Source organism: Gopherus evgoodei, chromosome 6 (assembly GCF_007399415.2).
Source record: "Gopherus evgoodei ecotype Sinaloan lineage chromosome 6, rGopEvg1_v1.p, whole genome shotgun sequence".
NCBI lineage: Eukaryota > Metazoa > Chordata > Testudines > Testudinidae > Gopherus > Gopherus evgoodei.
The window spans coordinates 16,641,080-16,654,300 of record NC_044327.1 but is presented as its reverse complement, the minus strand read 5'-3'; the positions used below and the strand labels follow the sequence as shown (position 1 = coordinate 16,654,300).

At 42.9% G+C, this 13,221-nt stretch overlaps 1 protein-coding gene across 1 annotated transcript in view; it reads left to right on the top strand.

Annotated features, from left to right (window-relative positions):
- The window catches only part of SVEP1 (sushi, von Willebrand factor type A, EGF and pentraxin domain containing 1), a 174,926-nt gene that overhangs the window by 37,090 nt on the left and 124,615 nt on the right, over window positions 1-13,221 (top strand). Inside the window, exons 4-6 of the mRNA XM_030567203.1 lie at window positions 5,833-5,991; window positions 6,270-6,449; window positions 11,690-11,869. Of these exons, the coding sequence (XP_030423063.1) occupies window positions 5,833-5,991; window positions 6,270-6,449; window positions 11,690-11,869 (519 nt within the window). The remainder of the gene's footprint in view (window positions 1-5,832; window positions 5,992-6,269; window positions 6,450-11,689; window positions 11,870-13,221) is intronic.

Genomic DNA, 13,221 nt, shown 5'->3' with positions numbered 1-13,221 from the left:
ACATGCACGCACACATAGGCATCGGCTTTCTCTGGCGCCAGTGGGTGCTCACCCCCCCACACACACCCTTTCCCCACACCAGCCTCGACCCATTCCAACCCCTTCCCCAAAGTCTTCCCCACTCCCAGCCCCTATTCAATCCTTTCCCCAGATCCCCACCCCAGCGCTTCCTCTTCCCCCAGCGTGCCACATTTCCCTTCCTCGCCCCCCCCTCCCTGCCCCACGAAACAGCTGGGGGGAGAAGCACGATGCAGTGGCGTGCTCACAGAGTAGGCGGAGTGGAGGTGAGCTGGAGCAGGCGGGGCAGGGTGGGGAGCTGCCGGTGGGTGCTGAGCGCCCACCAGTTTTTTTCCGTGGGTGCACTGGGGCTGGAGTCGGCGCCTATGCATGCACCTGTACACACAGCATATCATACTGACCAATATTGTCTCATTGTTTCCTTGTACTCCTCCGTCTGTTTGTATTCACATGCTGTCTCTTGTGTTATAGTTAGATTGTAAGGTCCCCGAGGCAGGGACTGTCTTTTTGTTCTGTGTTTGCACAGCACCTAGCATGATGGGGTCCTGGGCCAGGGCTGGGGCTCCTAGGGCTACAATAATATAAATAACAGTAAGTGTTTCAGTCATATACCCTTTCCCTCAGCTCAGCTGGCAACAAACTCTATGATGGAGGCTGAGAGGAGTGGAGTGGAGGCATAGAGCATAAACTTAAGTGTTACATGTAATAGCAGTAACACACAAAACGCACACGCACACACACACAAATTGGCAGTTATTCATCGTTTCACCTATGCTAGTTGCTGTTGGTGACAGCTGCAGAATTAACAGAATCCTTAGATAGTTACAGAGCTAGAGGAACACTGTTCAGTACTCCTAACTCTGATTGCCTGAATATGCCTAAAGCTTTGTTGACACTTGACAGGCATCTTCTTCCTCCCAGTCATGGGAAGAAGAGGGCAGAGAGGACCCTCCTACACCTTTCCCTAGTATACACTTCCCTGGTTCCATGTCAGGTTTTTTGTAGGCCTCATGGCAGAGGGGAGTTTTAAGGAGCACTATAATGACCACAAGCTTTGTGAATGTTTACATGGAGCTTCTCCCAAGCATGAGAGGCAGCATGGGAGAGAGCACGGAGGTGCTTGTTTGAAAATTTAACAAGTGGGTGATGGAGCCAGCATCATGGGTCGAGCATAACTCCACAGCAGTCTGGCCATCCCCAGCTGCCAAAAAAGCTCCTGTGTAGTCTGTTGCAGTTGGGCTCCAGCCTGAGGTGATTTTTGTGTACAAAGTGTAAATCCTGCTGATGGAGTTATTTCATCTGGAGACTGGTGGCTGTTTAAGACCAAGAGAAGTTTGTGATCAGTGTGTGGTTTCGTAGGTGAGACTTGTAAAGATCACTGCTTGTATCCTGATGTTGTGGATAGTAGTGAGACTAATGCATCTAGAACAAGAGATGAGTGGGATAAGCCCTGTCACCGTAGCAGATGTTTCAATTATAAAGAAGACATAAGGACACTTGATGATATTAGGTTTTCCAATGGGAAGAAACTCCCTCAACAATGTCAGTAGTCTCTTGCAAATGTGCTGACAAAAATCAATTTCTATTTTGAAACCTCAGCTAAAAATAGCCAGACTTGCCATGTGCCTGGCCGTTTTTTACCAACAAATAACATTATTTGCATATGGCTTTGACTCACCCTAGCTGTGAGGAAATGGTTCTTTCTAAAATATAAGTTACTAGCTCTTCATACAAGATGATTGAACCTTCAAATTTCCTTTAGAAGGAAAAGTCAAAATTTTTTTGCAAATTAACTGGTTTTGTTAAGATGCCTTTTTTACAGGTCCTGAAAACTTAACGCTGGTAGCTCTGGCACAAGACTTGCTCCCAGCAGACACTAGGCAAGCTCTTTCACTCAGCTCTGCTAAGGCACTCCAAAATACTTGGCTACTATCCTTTTTTCATTTACACCTTGGTGACTCACCTGAGCAGGAACTGTGTGCTGGTTTGCATGATGATGCACTTGAAGTTTCACAAAGGACTGAACTGAAATTACCAACTACAAAACACAATTAAATTTGAACCCTGAGGTGAAGCAACAGTAGCGGTACTTAGCCTGACTGGAAATTATCATCTGAATCATGGGAGAACGGGTTTCCCAATGGTCTGGTGTTCTCACATCTTATCTCCAGATTAATGGGGATGGAAAGAATCAGTAAGGGGCCCAGGAGAAGTATTTGAGGTTGTGCTACTCTAAGATTAAGGTGAAGGACAGGTCACCAACTTGGAGGTTACTGTCCAGAGAGATATAATGGCCAACCATTCAAACAACTGGGTGGGAGAGCCAGCTAACAAACCACCCCCTGCTCAGGAGCAGATGGCTGCCTTCTGAAGACATTAGAGAAGACTAAAACAGTGACTGGAACAACTCCCCTTCCTCCCTCCCAAAGTATAAAAGGGGGTTGCCCAGAGTTTGTAAGAGGAGGATCCTTTTAAAGACGTTCAGATTGGAATGTTGTTTATAGATTCAAGGCCAGAAAGGACCATTATGAGCATCAGGTCTGACCTCCTGTAGAATACAGGCCAGAGAACCTCACCCAGTGAATCCTGCATAGAGTCCAGTCAAGGATGTGGTGGAACTAGACTAGAACATATCTTTTAGAACATCCTCCAATCTTGATTTAGAGAATCTCACTTATGGAGAAGCCACCACATCCCTCCATGATCTGTTCCAATGGCTAACTTCTCTCACTGTTAAAAGTTTGGGTCTGTTTAAAACTCCAAAGTACGAAAATCATCTGGATATTGGGCAATTCACTTGCACCTGCCAGGAAGCCTATTAAGGGAATCATTGTGTTGCTGCTGTTATTGCACAAACTAGTGCTATTTCCATTACAAAAGGTTGACAATGCCATGAATACTGCAGTAAAGGCAATTTAATAAAAGTGTCTTTAGCGGTGTTGGGTAATTGTACTACAGAGTTGTTCATTTTCAGTGGTAAAGATTTCATTTTTCTAAAAAGCTTAATCTGGGTAGATATAATTTGTCATTAAGGAGAAAACCCAGTTTAATGTTTATTAAAACTATTTCTATGCAATATCAATAAAGATCCTGAATATAGAGTGGATGGCACTTTCTTGCTCATTTTTATGGTCTCATAAAAGAGTGTGTTACTTTTAATGAAGTCACAGGGGAGCTAGAAGCGGCTGATGGCAAAAATATGATGTAATTAAATGGCATTTTTGCAAGTGTTTTTTTAATAAGTCACTTAAAAAAGAATTCCTTCTGTAGTTGTGAGTAAATTTGCCTTCCGGTCTTCCCTTAGCAAGACTCAAATTGACCTTCTAAAATGTTTTGATCTTTAATTACTTCCTTTCTTATTTAGGAGCTTTCATTTGCAATTTTAAAGAGCCATTCTACAACATAGACCCAGCCAGACAGCTTGCAACACACTGTATTACATCACTTAATATTTTGCATCATTCAATCATTTTATCACATAGTTTCAAATTAAAGCTGTGAACTTTCAAAGAGAGACAGAAAAAATATGATCTGTGGAAAATATTTAAGAAGCGACCATGTTCAAGAAAATAAAACTCTAAATATTCTAAGCTATAGTTTTTCAATGTGTAATTCACCAGATATGGCTGACTGGATGATGATGGGCTTTTTGGGGAGGTGGGGGAAGAGGGCTCAGAGGAGAGTAGAAATCTATTTGTCTTAATAAGACAAATGTCAAAGTATTAACTTTTAAACTTACTCAAAGTACAGAATTGGTCCAGTTCTGTCACAATAAAAAAGATATAGGCACAATCTGAGACCTTCAGGAATTAGACCTCTGATAATTGAAAAAGCTAGGAAATATTTGGTGCTGGAAACAAAAGACATTTTAAAGAATTTAAGATTGGACACATTTTTCTGGACACAGTTCTCTGGAAGCTACAGAGCCGGATTTGCCATTGTCCTGTACCTTATGCAGCTGTTTACATCAGTGCAAAGGGGCTGTAAAACACTACTAAATCAAACTGGTATGTTTTGCATTCACTTTGCACTGATGTAATGACTTCACATAATGCAGGACAATGGAGAATCTGGACCACAGTCTGTAAGAGAAGTTTAAACAGAATACTAAGTGGTAAGCATTTAAACCAGGGGTCGTCAACCTTTCAGAAGTAGTGTGCCAAGTCTTCATTTATTCACTCTAATTTAAGGTTTTGCATGCCAGTAATGCATTTTAGAAGGTCTCTTTCTAGAAGTCTAAAATATATAACTAAACTATTGTTGTATGTTAAGTAAATAAGGTTTTTAAAATGTTTAAGAAGCTTCATTTAAAATTAAATTAAAATGCAGAGCCCCCCGGACCGGTGGCCAGAACCCGGGCAGTATGAGTGCCACTGAAAATGAGCTCATATGCCACACATGCCATAGGTTGCCTACCCCTGATTTAAACTAATAGACTCTGACTGAACTTCAGCTTTCTTTAGGCTTGTTGCAACATTTCATGAGTCTCATAGCTCAGGAAGTAATTTCTTAGGCATCAGCATCTTACAGAGAATGCAGTCTAAGGTACTTATGGCCCCCAATTACCATAGCGTGTGGGTGCCTCACAATCTTTAGTGTATTCATCCTCACAACACCCTTGTGAGGTAGGGCAGTGCTGTTATCCCATTTTACAGATTGGGGAATTGAGACAGAGAGAGAGAGAGAAAGACTAAGGGTATGGCTACACTTGAAACTTCAAAACACTGCCGCGGGAGCGCTGCCACGGCAGTGCTTTGAAGTGCGAATGTAGTCGCAGCGCCAGTGCTGGGATGTACTCCACATCCTCATGGAGTTTAGCTTGCAGCACTGGGAGCCGCGCTCCCAGCGCTGCAGCACTGTTTACACTGGCGCTTTACAGCGCTGTATCTTGCAGTGCTCAGGGGGGTGTTTTTTTCACACCCCGAGCGAGAAAGTTGCAGCCCTGTAAAGCGCCAGTGTAGCCAAGGCCTAAGTGACTTTTCCAGTGTCACACAGGTAGTCTATGATGGATAAGGAATTAAACCTTGGTCTCCTAAATCCCAGACTAATGCCCTAATAATTGGACTATCCTACCTCTCCTGTTTCTGCCTTTGTTAGCCCATACTTTTCTGTCTATTCTCTGTCTCTTGACAACATCTCTTAAATATTCCTCAAGCATAGTTGTGCACATAGAGTTAAAATTCTAGAGTAGAGTATAAACTACTGTAAAGGCTTTGGGGAGTAATTGTTTTGATTAATTGCTCTTTGTGTTATGATTCACACCTATATATAGCATAGCATCTAAATTGTGAAGTCAGATGCCGGATTCTGTTAGTTCAGTATGCTGAGCATTTTTATTTATTGAGCCTGATCCTAATTTTGTCATGTTTTGGAAACCTTGGGCTTGATTCTGATCTCATTTATACAAGTATAATCCATGAGTAGTCAGCGGAGTTACACCAATGTAAAACCAGAGTGAGGCTTCTTATGTAGAAAGTAAATTATGGCATTGATCCAAAACCCACTGAAGTCAATGGAAAGACCTCCGCAGAGTTCAGTGGGCTTTGGTTCAGACCCTATATGCACTAATAACTTTATAGACATACATGGGTCCTGCTTTGAATTTGAATTAATGGTGTATAAATAGAGGAGGAAGGGGAGCAACGAAAGCATAGCTATTAAACATGCAATTTGGTCATCCCCGCACCTCAAGATACCCTAAAAAGGAAGTGTGCATTAAAAAATCCTTTCAAAAATTGGTAGTCCAGTGAACGTTCAGAAAGGATGTAGTCTCACCTTTTCTTCTTCTAAAAGTCATCTTTTTTTGTTTGATAGCTTGCCCATCAGGAACATATAAGCCTGAAGGTTCACCTGGTGGAATCAGCACTTGCATCTCTTGTCCTGATGACAACCACACCTCTCCCCCTGGAAGTACCTCCATCGAGGACTGTGTTTGCAAGGATGGGTATCGTACTGCAGGACAGGCCTGTGAACGTAAGTCTTGCCAATCAGAGAACATGAATAGAGAGGAAAGGCACATTAGGATGCATAGACAGTGTAATCTTAGCCCTTCTTGGACTGTTTCGCTGAAATGAGATGGCCAAACATCTGTGGGATTTATTATAGTGTTTCATATGCACGCCCCCAAAGCATAGATACTATAAATTAACAAATCAAACCAGCCAAATTAAAGACATAAACTAACTGAGTGGGAAATGAAATGAAAATAATGCTTCTGGAATCTCTAACCCTGTTGTTGTATGATTAATTAGTTGTCCACTGCCCTGAGCTGCAGCCCCCTGAAAATGGTTACTTTATCCAGAACGTCTGCAACAACTACTTCAACGCTGCCTGTGGAATCCGATGTAAAGCAGGATTTGACCTAGTGGGAAGCAGCATCCGGCTGTGTCAGCCAAATGGCCTCTGGTCTGGCTCAGAGACCACATGCAGAGGTATGAAAGCCATTTCTTTGGAAAAAAAACTTTTGACACAAGTTGTTTTGTTGTTAATGGTTTGAGGTTTGTTGGTTTTGTTGGTTTTGCTGGCTGAGAGTAAACCACAAATGAAGGAATATTCAAAAGGAAAACCCCATGATGAGTATTTTATCTTCTGTTTTACTAAAATGGAGGAAGAAAACCTTCAATAAGAAATGCAGAGTGGTATCATCTGCTAGAGATTGAAATCCTGGTAAACATTCCACATTGTCCTCTTGTACACACCTATCCTGTCTGTTACTAACTTTCCTCAAGTGACACCAGTGGAACTACTAGAATAAAATTAGGGTTGTAAATAAAGTTATGGTTAGTAAATAAGGATTTGCAGGATGGGGGTTTCAGAATACCCGTGAGGGATCCATCTGGTGGATTAGATGCATGTTGGCATTGGAACCCGGGGGGATCAACTTCAACGAAGAATATTGCTTCCAAATTTCTGATTTATGATCCTTGGGTTTATCATGTGAATGAAAGAAAAAGGAAAGTTCCAGGCCATGTGGATAATCTCAGAAGAGTTTTGAATGTGGTTCCATTGGACAATGTCTGTTACCTGGAGGTTGAATGTGAGGATATATTAACTGGAAAGGAGGTAATCAGAAGGAGTGATTGAAAATGACATGACTGGGAATAGGAAGAGAGGCTGAAAAAAAGTATTTATCCAAAGAGGGCCTCCTGGAGTGCTAATAACTACATTTGAACGTTGTATTACTGCAGGGGTCGGCAACCTTTCAGAAGTGGTGTCCAAGTCTTCATTTATTCACTCTAATTTAAGGCTTCGTATGCCAGTAATACATTTTAACGTTTTTTAGAAGGTCTCTCTATAAGTCTATATATTATATAACCAAACTACTGTTATATGTAAAGTAAACAAGGTTTTCAGAATGTTTCAGAACCTCTATTTAAAATTAAATTAAAATGCAGATCTCATTAGTTTAGTGTGATTCTTGCCCTGGCTTTTCCTTCCTGAGTTTTCCAATGTCTGGCACATATTTGGATACTTTAAGCTGCATACAGGCTTCTGAGTGAACAGTTGGTAACCGGCTGGCAGGAAGTCAGCGGCTGAAACCCCAGATCGGCAGCTGAGGTGAGTGGAGCTGGAGGCTGGTAGGGCTGAGCAGGGCCGGAGGCCTGGACCCTGTCTGGCAGGGGGCCTGCGCTGGAACTCCAGCTGGAACAAGGTGAGTGGAGCTGCGGCGGGGAACCCGGCTGGCAAGGGGCCAGCAGCCAGAATCCCAGAGCAGCGACTGAGCGGCTCAGTCCGCTGCCACTCTGGGGTTTTGGCCACTGGCTCCTGCCAGCTGGGGCCTCAGCCTGCTGCCAGCCTGGGGTTCCTTCCCCCAGGCCAGCAGTGGGCACTGAGTGTCCCGGGCGGTGGGACCCTGGCTGGCAAGGGGCCAGCAGCGGGAACCCCAGAGCGGAGGCGGGCTGAGGCGCTCAGCCCACTGCCGCATGCTGTCAAAAATCATAGGTTGCCAACCCCTGCCTCAGTGAATCAGATCACAATTCCATCTTGCCTCTGGCTGTGGCCTAATACTTGATGTTTCAGAGGAAGGTATCCACCTTCCAGTTCCACCAATGCACATGCAGGACACCTTAACCAGTTGTGCAGTTCCACAAAGGATGTGGGATTCCTTTCTGACCTCCTACAGGCACTTATGGACTGAGGCTGCTCTTCCACCTTTCACAGCCCATTTGGAGAAAGGAAGCTTATAGCCATGCACTGGCTGGTGTGCAGGTCAGGTTACACTTAGGGAAAGGATGTGTGGCGGAGACCAGGGGAATGGACAGAGCCAGAGAACAGTCACTGTTTGAGACATGCTCACATGGCAATCCACCTGAATTTGCATAACAAATTGCTGCGTAGTCTAATGCTGAATGTTGCTGAACTTACTGTCCTCCTGCAACTTTCAGTGACCCTGGAAGGGGTGAGAGCTTGCAATGTTAAAAAAACATTGCTAGTACTTTGGGACAGGGAAGCAAGATCCATGGGATTTGGCAATGTCATTCCACAAGGCAAGTTACAGAGTGAAATAGTTTGAAAATCCAACTGTAGGCTGATTGAACTATTGGGAGAGCAGGTCTCCATGAAACTGTCTCTCGTACAAAGGAGTCCTCAGAATGAAAAGGCTGGAGAGCCCCTGCACTGGAGCATAAAGAAAGGACTGATCAGTTTTCACTCTAATCATCTACAGGATTATAGTCTCCACACAGAGAAGTGGAACAATCTTAAACATGTATAGTTTAGAGTCCCCCCCACACGGACACTTTTAGGGGAGAAGTTATTCTGTCTTCTGGTTTTTTGGGGTGAGGAGTGGTTTCTTTTTTCTGCAAGGTTTCACAGTTTTCCTTTTAATCCATCCTTAGCATATGCCGTGTCTGCTGTTCTCCATTCATACAAGAAACCATGCTGTAGAAGGGAGCAAGATCAAAGGCACAATTTATGGGCTGTCTCATTAATCCTAACAGTATTTTATCACATCAGTTATGAAAGGACACCAAAGGATTTTAATCCCTTCACAGTGCTTTCAGTTTCGACATTAAACTTTCAACGTTTTGGCATTTTGCGCTACTTAGCTGAAATGTGTCATGGCTGTGATAAGTGAAGCTTAGGCCCATCAGCGCACCTTCTGTAATTAGCAGCAGCTAATATAAAATTAAACTAAATACTGTCCAACTACAAAACACCCATTTAATCCAGAAAAGTGTACTATAACAAAATTCTGAAGGCCAACAGAATATATTTTAATGTGCATTTATGGGAATTTTTGGTGATTGTGGAAAGTGCCAGATTGATAGTCCTTAGGTCAAGAGGATGGTCTTGCGGTTAAGGCACTAGGCTGCAGTTTGGAAGATCTGGATTCTGTTTCTGGTTCTTCTACACATTCCTGCTGTAAACTTACAGAGGCTAAGTTACTTGCCCGTGTCTCAGTTCCCCATCTGCCGATGGAGATAATAGTATTTCCCTACTTCCCAGGGGTGTTGTGAAGAGTAATCCATTAGCCTTTGAGAAGTCTAGATCCTGCACGGCCTCACACCCAGTACTCCCTCTGACTTCAGTGGAAGTATGGGATGCTCAAGAAATGTGGGACCAGGGCTCTGGAGCTTTAAGCATTCTGCGTGTGTATGAGAGAGAGAGAGAGAGAGAGACTAGAGATGGGGGAAAGTTTATTTAAGTTTTGTCAGATCTTGTTGGCTGGGTTTTAGTTTGGGATTTTGTCTGGATCTCATTTAATTCAAAAGCTTAGTGTTCAGGTGGGAGGGTGGGGGCTGACAGTATTTTGTTCAGATTTTGCCATATGTATGAGCAGTGTGTCCAAATGTTAGGTGGGCTATAGCCCAGGAGACCAATAGATCTTTTATGCTCATGCTCGTACTCACTGGAATGGAAACAGAGGTCTCCACTTCCCAAGTGTGCCCCCTTAGAGGGATAAGGGCTAGAAGTTCAACAGTGGCAAATCCCCGTGCTTTGCTGCTCACCGGGATGAAGTTTCAAAGGGAGCTCCCTCCCTCCTGCCTAGGACACCGGTGGGAGGGGTAGCCATAGTGCCAGTCCTTCCACACTAGAACACAAGGTTAGTAGTGCTGCTGATGGTGAGTCATAGCTACGTCACCCTGAAAGGAACAGAACAATGGCCGTGCATTCCTTCCACGCCAGCAGGTGAGCAGGACCTGATAACAGGTGCAAGGAGGCACATGCTACCACCTGTGAAAATATGTAGCCGTGGTCACCTGGTGCCTCTAGGACCTGATAGTTTGCAATGCCCACTACACACGCTACCACAGCTATGGCATTAAAGGCCACAGTAGAAAACATAATACTCTAGAAGCCTATTCTCTTTGCATGACAGATTTGCATTAGAGTTGTAATATGTTTACTTAGTGCAATTAAGGTAAAGAATAATAGAAAACTAGTCTGAAGAGCAATACTTTATTTAATTCATTAAGAGTCTAGTGACTCTAGTCTAGAGTAAGTTTCCTGATCTCTTTCATTCTAGAAAAGCCTGTACATACACATGGGATGGGGGGAGGAGGGGCATTGTTCTAGACCTGAGTGAACACGAGGCAGTCGTAATGCCTAGATGTTACGCATCTAACTGGGTTGCCACTCCTTATTTTCTGGTCAATAGTTGCTACAAATCATGCCGTTTTTTTCCTGATGTGTTTATATCAAACTCTCTCTGAAAGAAACTAATTTTTTTATTTGCTTGAGACTTGTAATCCTGGCTGTTGGTACAACTGGATTTCATTTGATTGCTAACTGATTAACTTTGTTCTCTTACTATCTTTAGGAAGACATGTAGTCTGTTGGGTCAATATGTACAATTATACACACATGTTTTCTCATCAATATGTGCAATAGACTACTGGAAAAAGGAAAGAAAGCTGCCAAGTTTGCTTAACTTTGAACTTATTTGGAAAGAAAGCTAGTAGTTTGACTCCTACATTGGCAGGGGGTCACTTGGTAAAATCAACATTCTTAACCACAATATAGAAGCTACCCAGGTCACCGCAGTCATGACTCATTCAGGCCTTGACCCTCCTCCATCCAAGTTGATGGAAGTCATGGAAGCAGGATCTAACTCTTAAAAAAAACCAGTAGATTGGAGAACTGGAGCTTCTCTCCCTCGCTTTTTTATTTTTTTACTGTTCAGTTGTGCTATTGCTTAATGTGTTAGACAAGACTGATGCACAAGATTACATTTAATTCCATGCTCTTCTGGCGTTGCTTTTAGTTGTGTAATAAATTGGTATCAAGATGTAGCATTAGCAATTCAGCCATTTAAAAAACAAACAAACTGCACACTCAGCCAAACTAACGCTGTCTTCTCATTCAGCATCATTCAGCAACTCCTCCCAGAGCTAACTAAACAAACCTTCTTAGTTTCACTTCCTTCAACTTCATTGACTAGATATGGACCCAGATTTCCCAATGTGACATATTAAAGAGGCCTGATTTTCAGAAAGGGGTAAGCACCCACCTTGTGAAAATCAGGCCCCTGTAAGGTGTCTTAATATAAGCACCCAAAATCACTGGTCACTTTTGAAAATATCGGCTCCACTTGTAAAGTCAGATTACCAAAATGTTATTTTCACTGTATCCATTTAAATGACAAAGGGTTTTAGAAGTGACCTTTAAACTGTCTGTTGTTCCTCTGGTTTATGGTGAAAATGTAACACGCTTGTTTTACCATTTGCAGTTCGAACGTGTCCAAAACTCCACACACCTGAAAACGGACGAATTAATTGTTCGTCAGGTGATACCTCATACAAGACAGTGTGTTTTGTGACCTGTGATGAGGGCTATGAACTGGAAGGAAACTCCCAACTCACCTGTCAAGGAAACTCTCAGTGGGATGGAAAGGTGGCAACATGTGTGGGTATGTTTTTGGTCATTGCGCGTCTGTTCACATAGAACGATATATTGAGGAGGGATTGGTAATGGGATAAGAAAATGACTTCTAGATTGCTGGTTGAAATCCAGCCCCAATATCTAAAAGTTGCTCCTCTCCTGTGGCTGTTTGATAACCTCTATGAAATGAATTAGTGATCACAGTCCAGTTCCTGGTAGACATGGCTCTCATACAGAAGAGGGCAAGGGTGAATCTCTGGGGAGACTCAATTACCCTCTCAAAGCTAGAGATGCTCCCTCCAGCTAAAGGTGGAGGCATGTTGGCAGCATGGGGGAAGCTTAAGCTACCGCTGCCTCCTTTGTGGGAGTTCCCAGCACAGAGGCCAAGGGTTGAAAGGGCTGAGGATGCTGACCAGCCTTTTACCCCTTCGGGGGAAACTTGCTGGTCACATTTGAAGCACATTGGTGGAGCAGTGTGGGGAACCTGTGAATGAGCAGAGAACTTTAGACTCCAGGATTACCAGTCCTGCACTTTTCATGAGTGCTGACTTCACTGGAAAATATTAATAATAATAATTTTTAAAACCCAGTGAAAATACAGAAATTATGAACATAGGGACTGACTTTTCAGAAGCCAGGCTTGTTTGGTGCTCCTGAAAATTGTGGGTTCAGTTATCGTCATCGGTAAATTTTGTACCTATGTGTTAAAATGACCTACATTATGTCCATAATTATTTGTAATTCAAAAACTACGGGGACAAAACTGGGGACTCTGTGAGGGCAAGGTTGAACACTAAGCCCTCGGTGTAGATACATGCTTTTAAAACATCATGAAGATAAATTCATAAATTTTGGATTATTTACACTAAGTACATTAAGAGCCCGATCTTGCTCCCAGATCAATGGGAACATTTTATTTAACTTCAAAAGAGCAAGCCTGGGCCCTGAAATGCCATTGGAGGATTATTATTGGAAAACTTATTTTACTCTGTCATTTCTTAATTTTTAATGATTATAATTCAGTTCCATTATATATCCAAAGGCTGTCTCATGCTGTTTGATATTATTAGACTCTTTTGCATAATCGAGCAGGTTATATGAGAGTTTTTGCTGGATTTCTGAGTCACCCATGGCAAGGCTTTGTTCTTGTTGGTCCCAAAAACCCAGAGTTTCCTTTGATTGTCCCATTGCAAAAAGCATTAGCTGAAAAATCTGGGCTCACTCCTGCCATGGCTGCACATGATGATAACTTGTATAAATGCTCACCCGCAAGGAAAGCAGATGTGAAATTCCACTCGTGGAATGAATGCAGGATCATGAAAATGCTAACCAGAGCCCTAATAGCACATTTTAAAAAATTCTTCTCCTTACTGATATTCT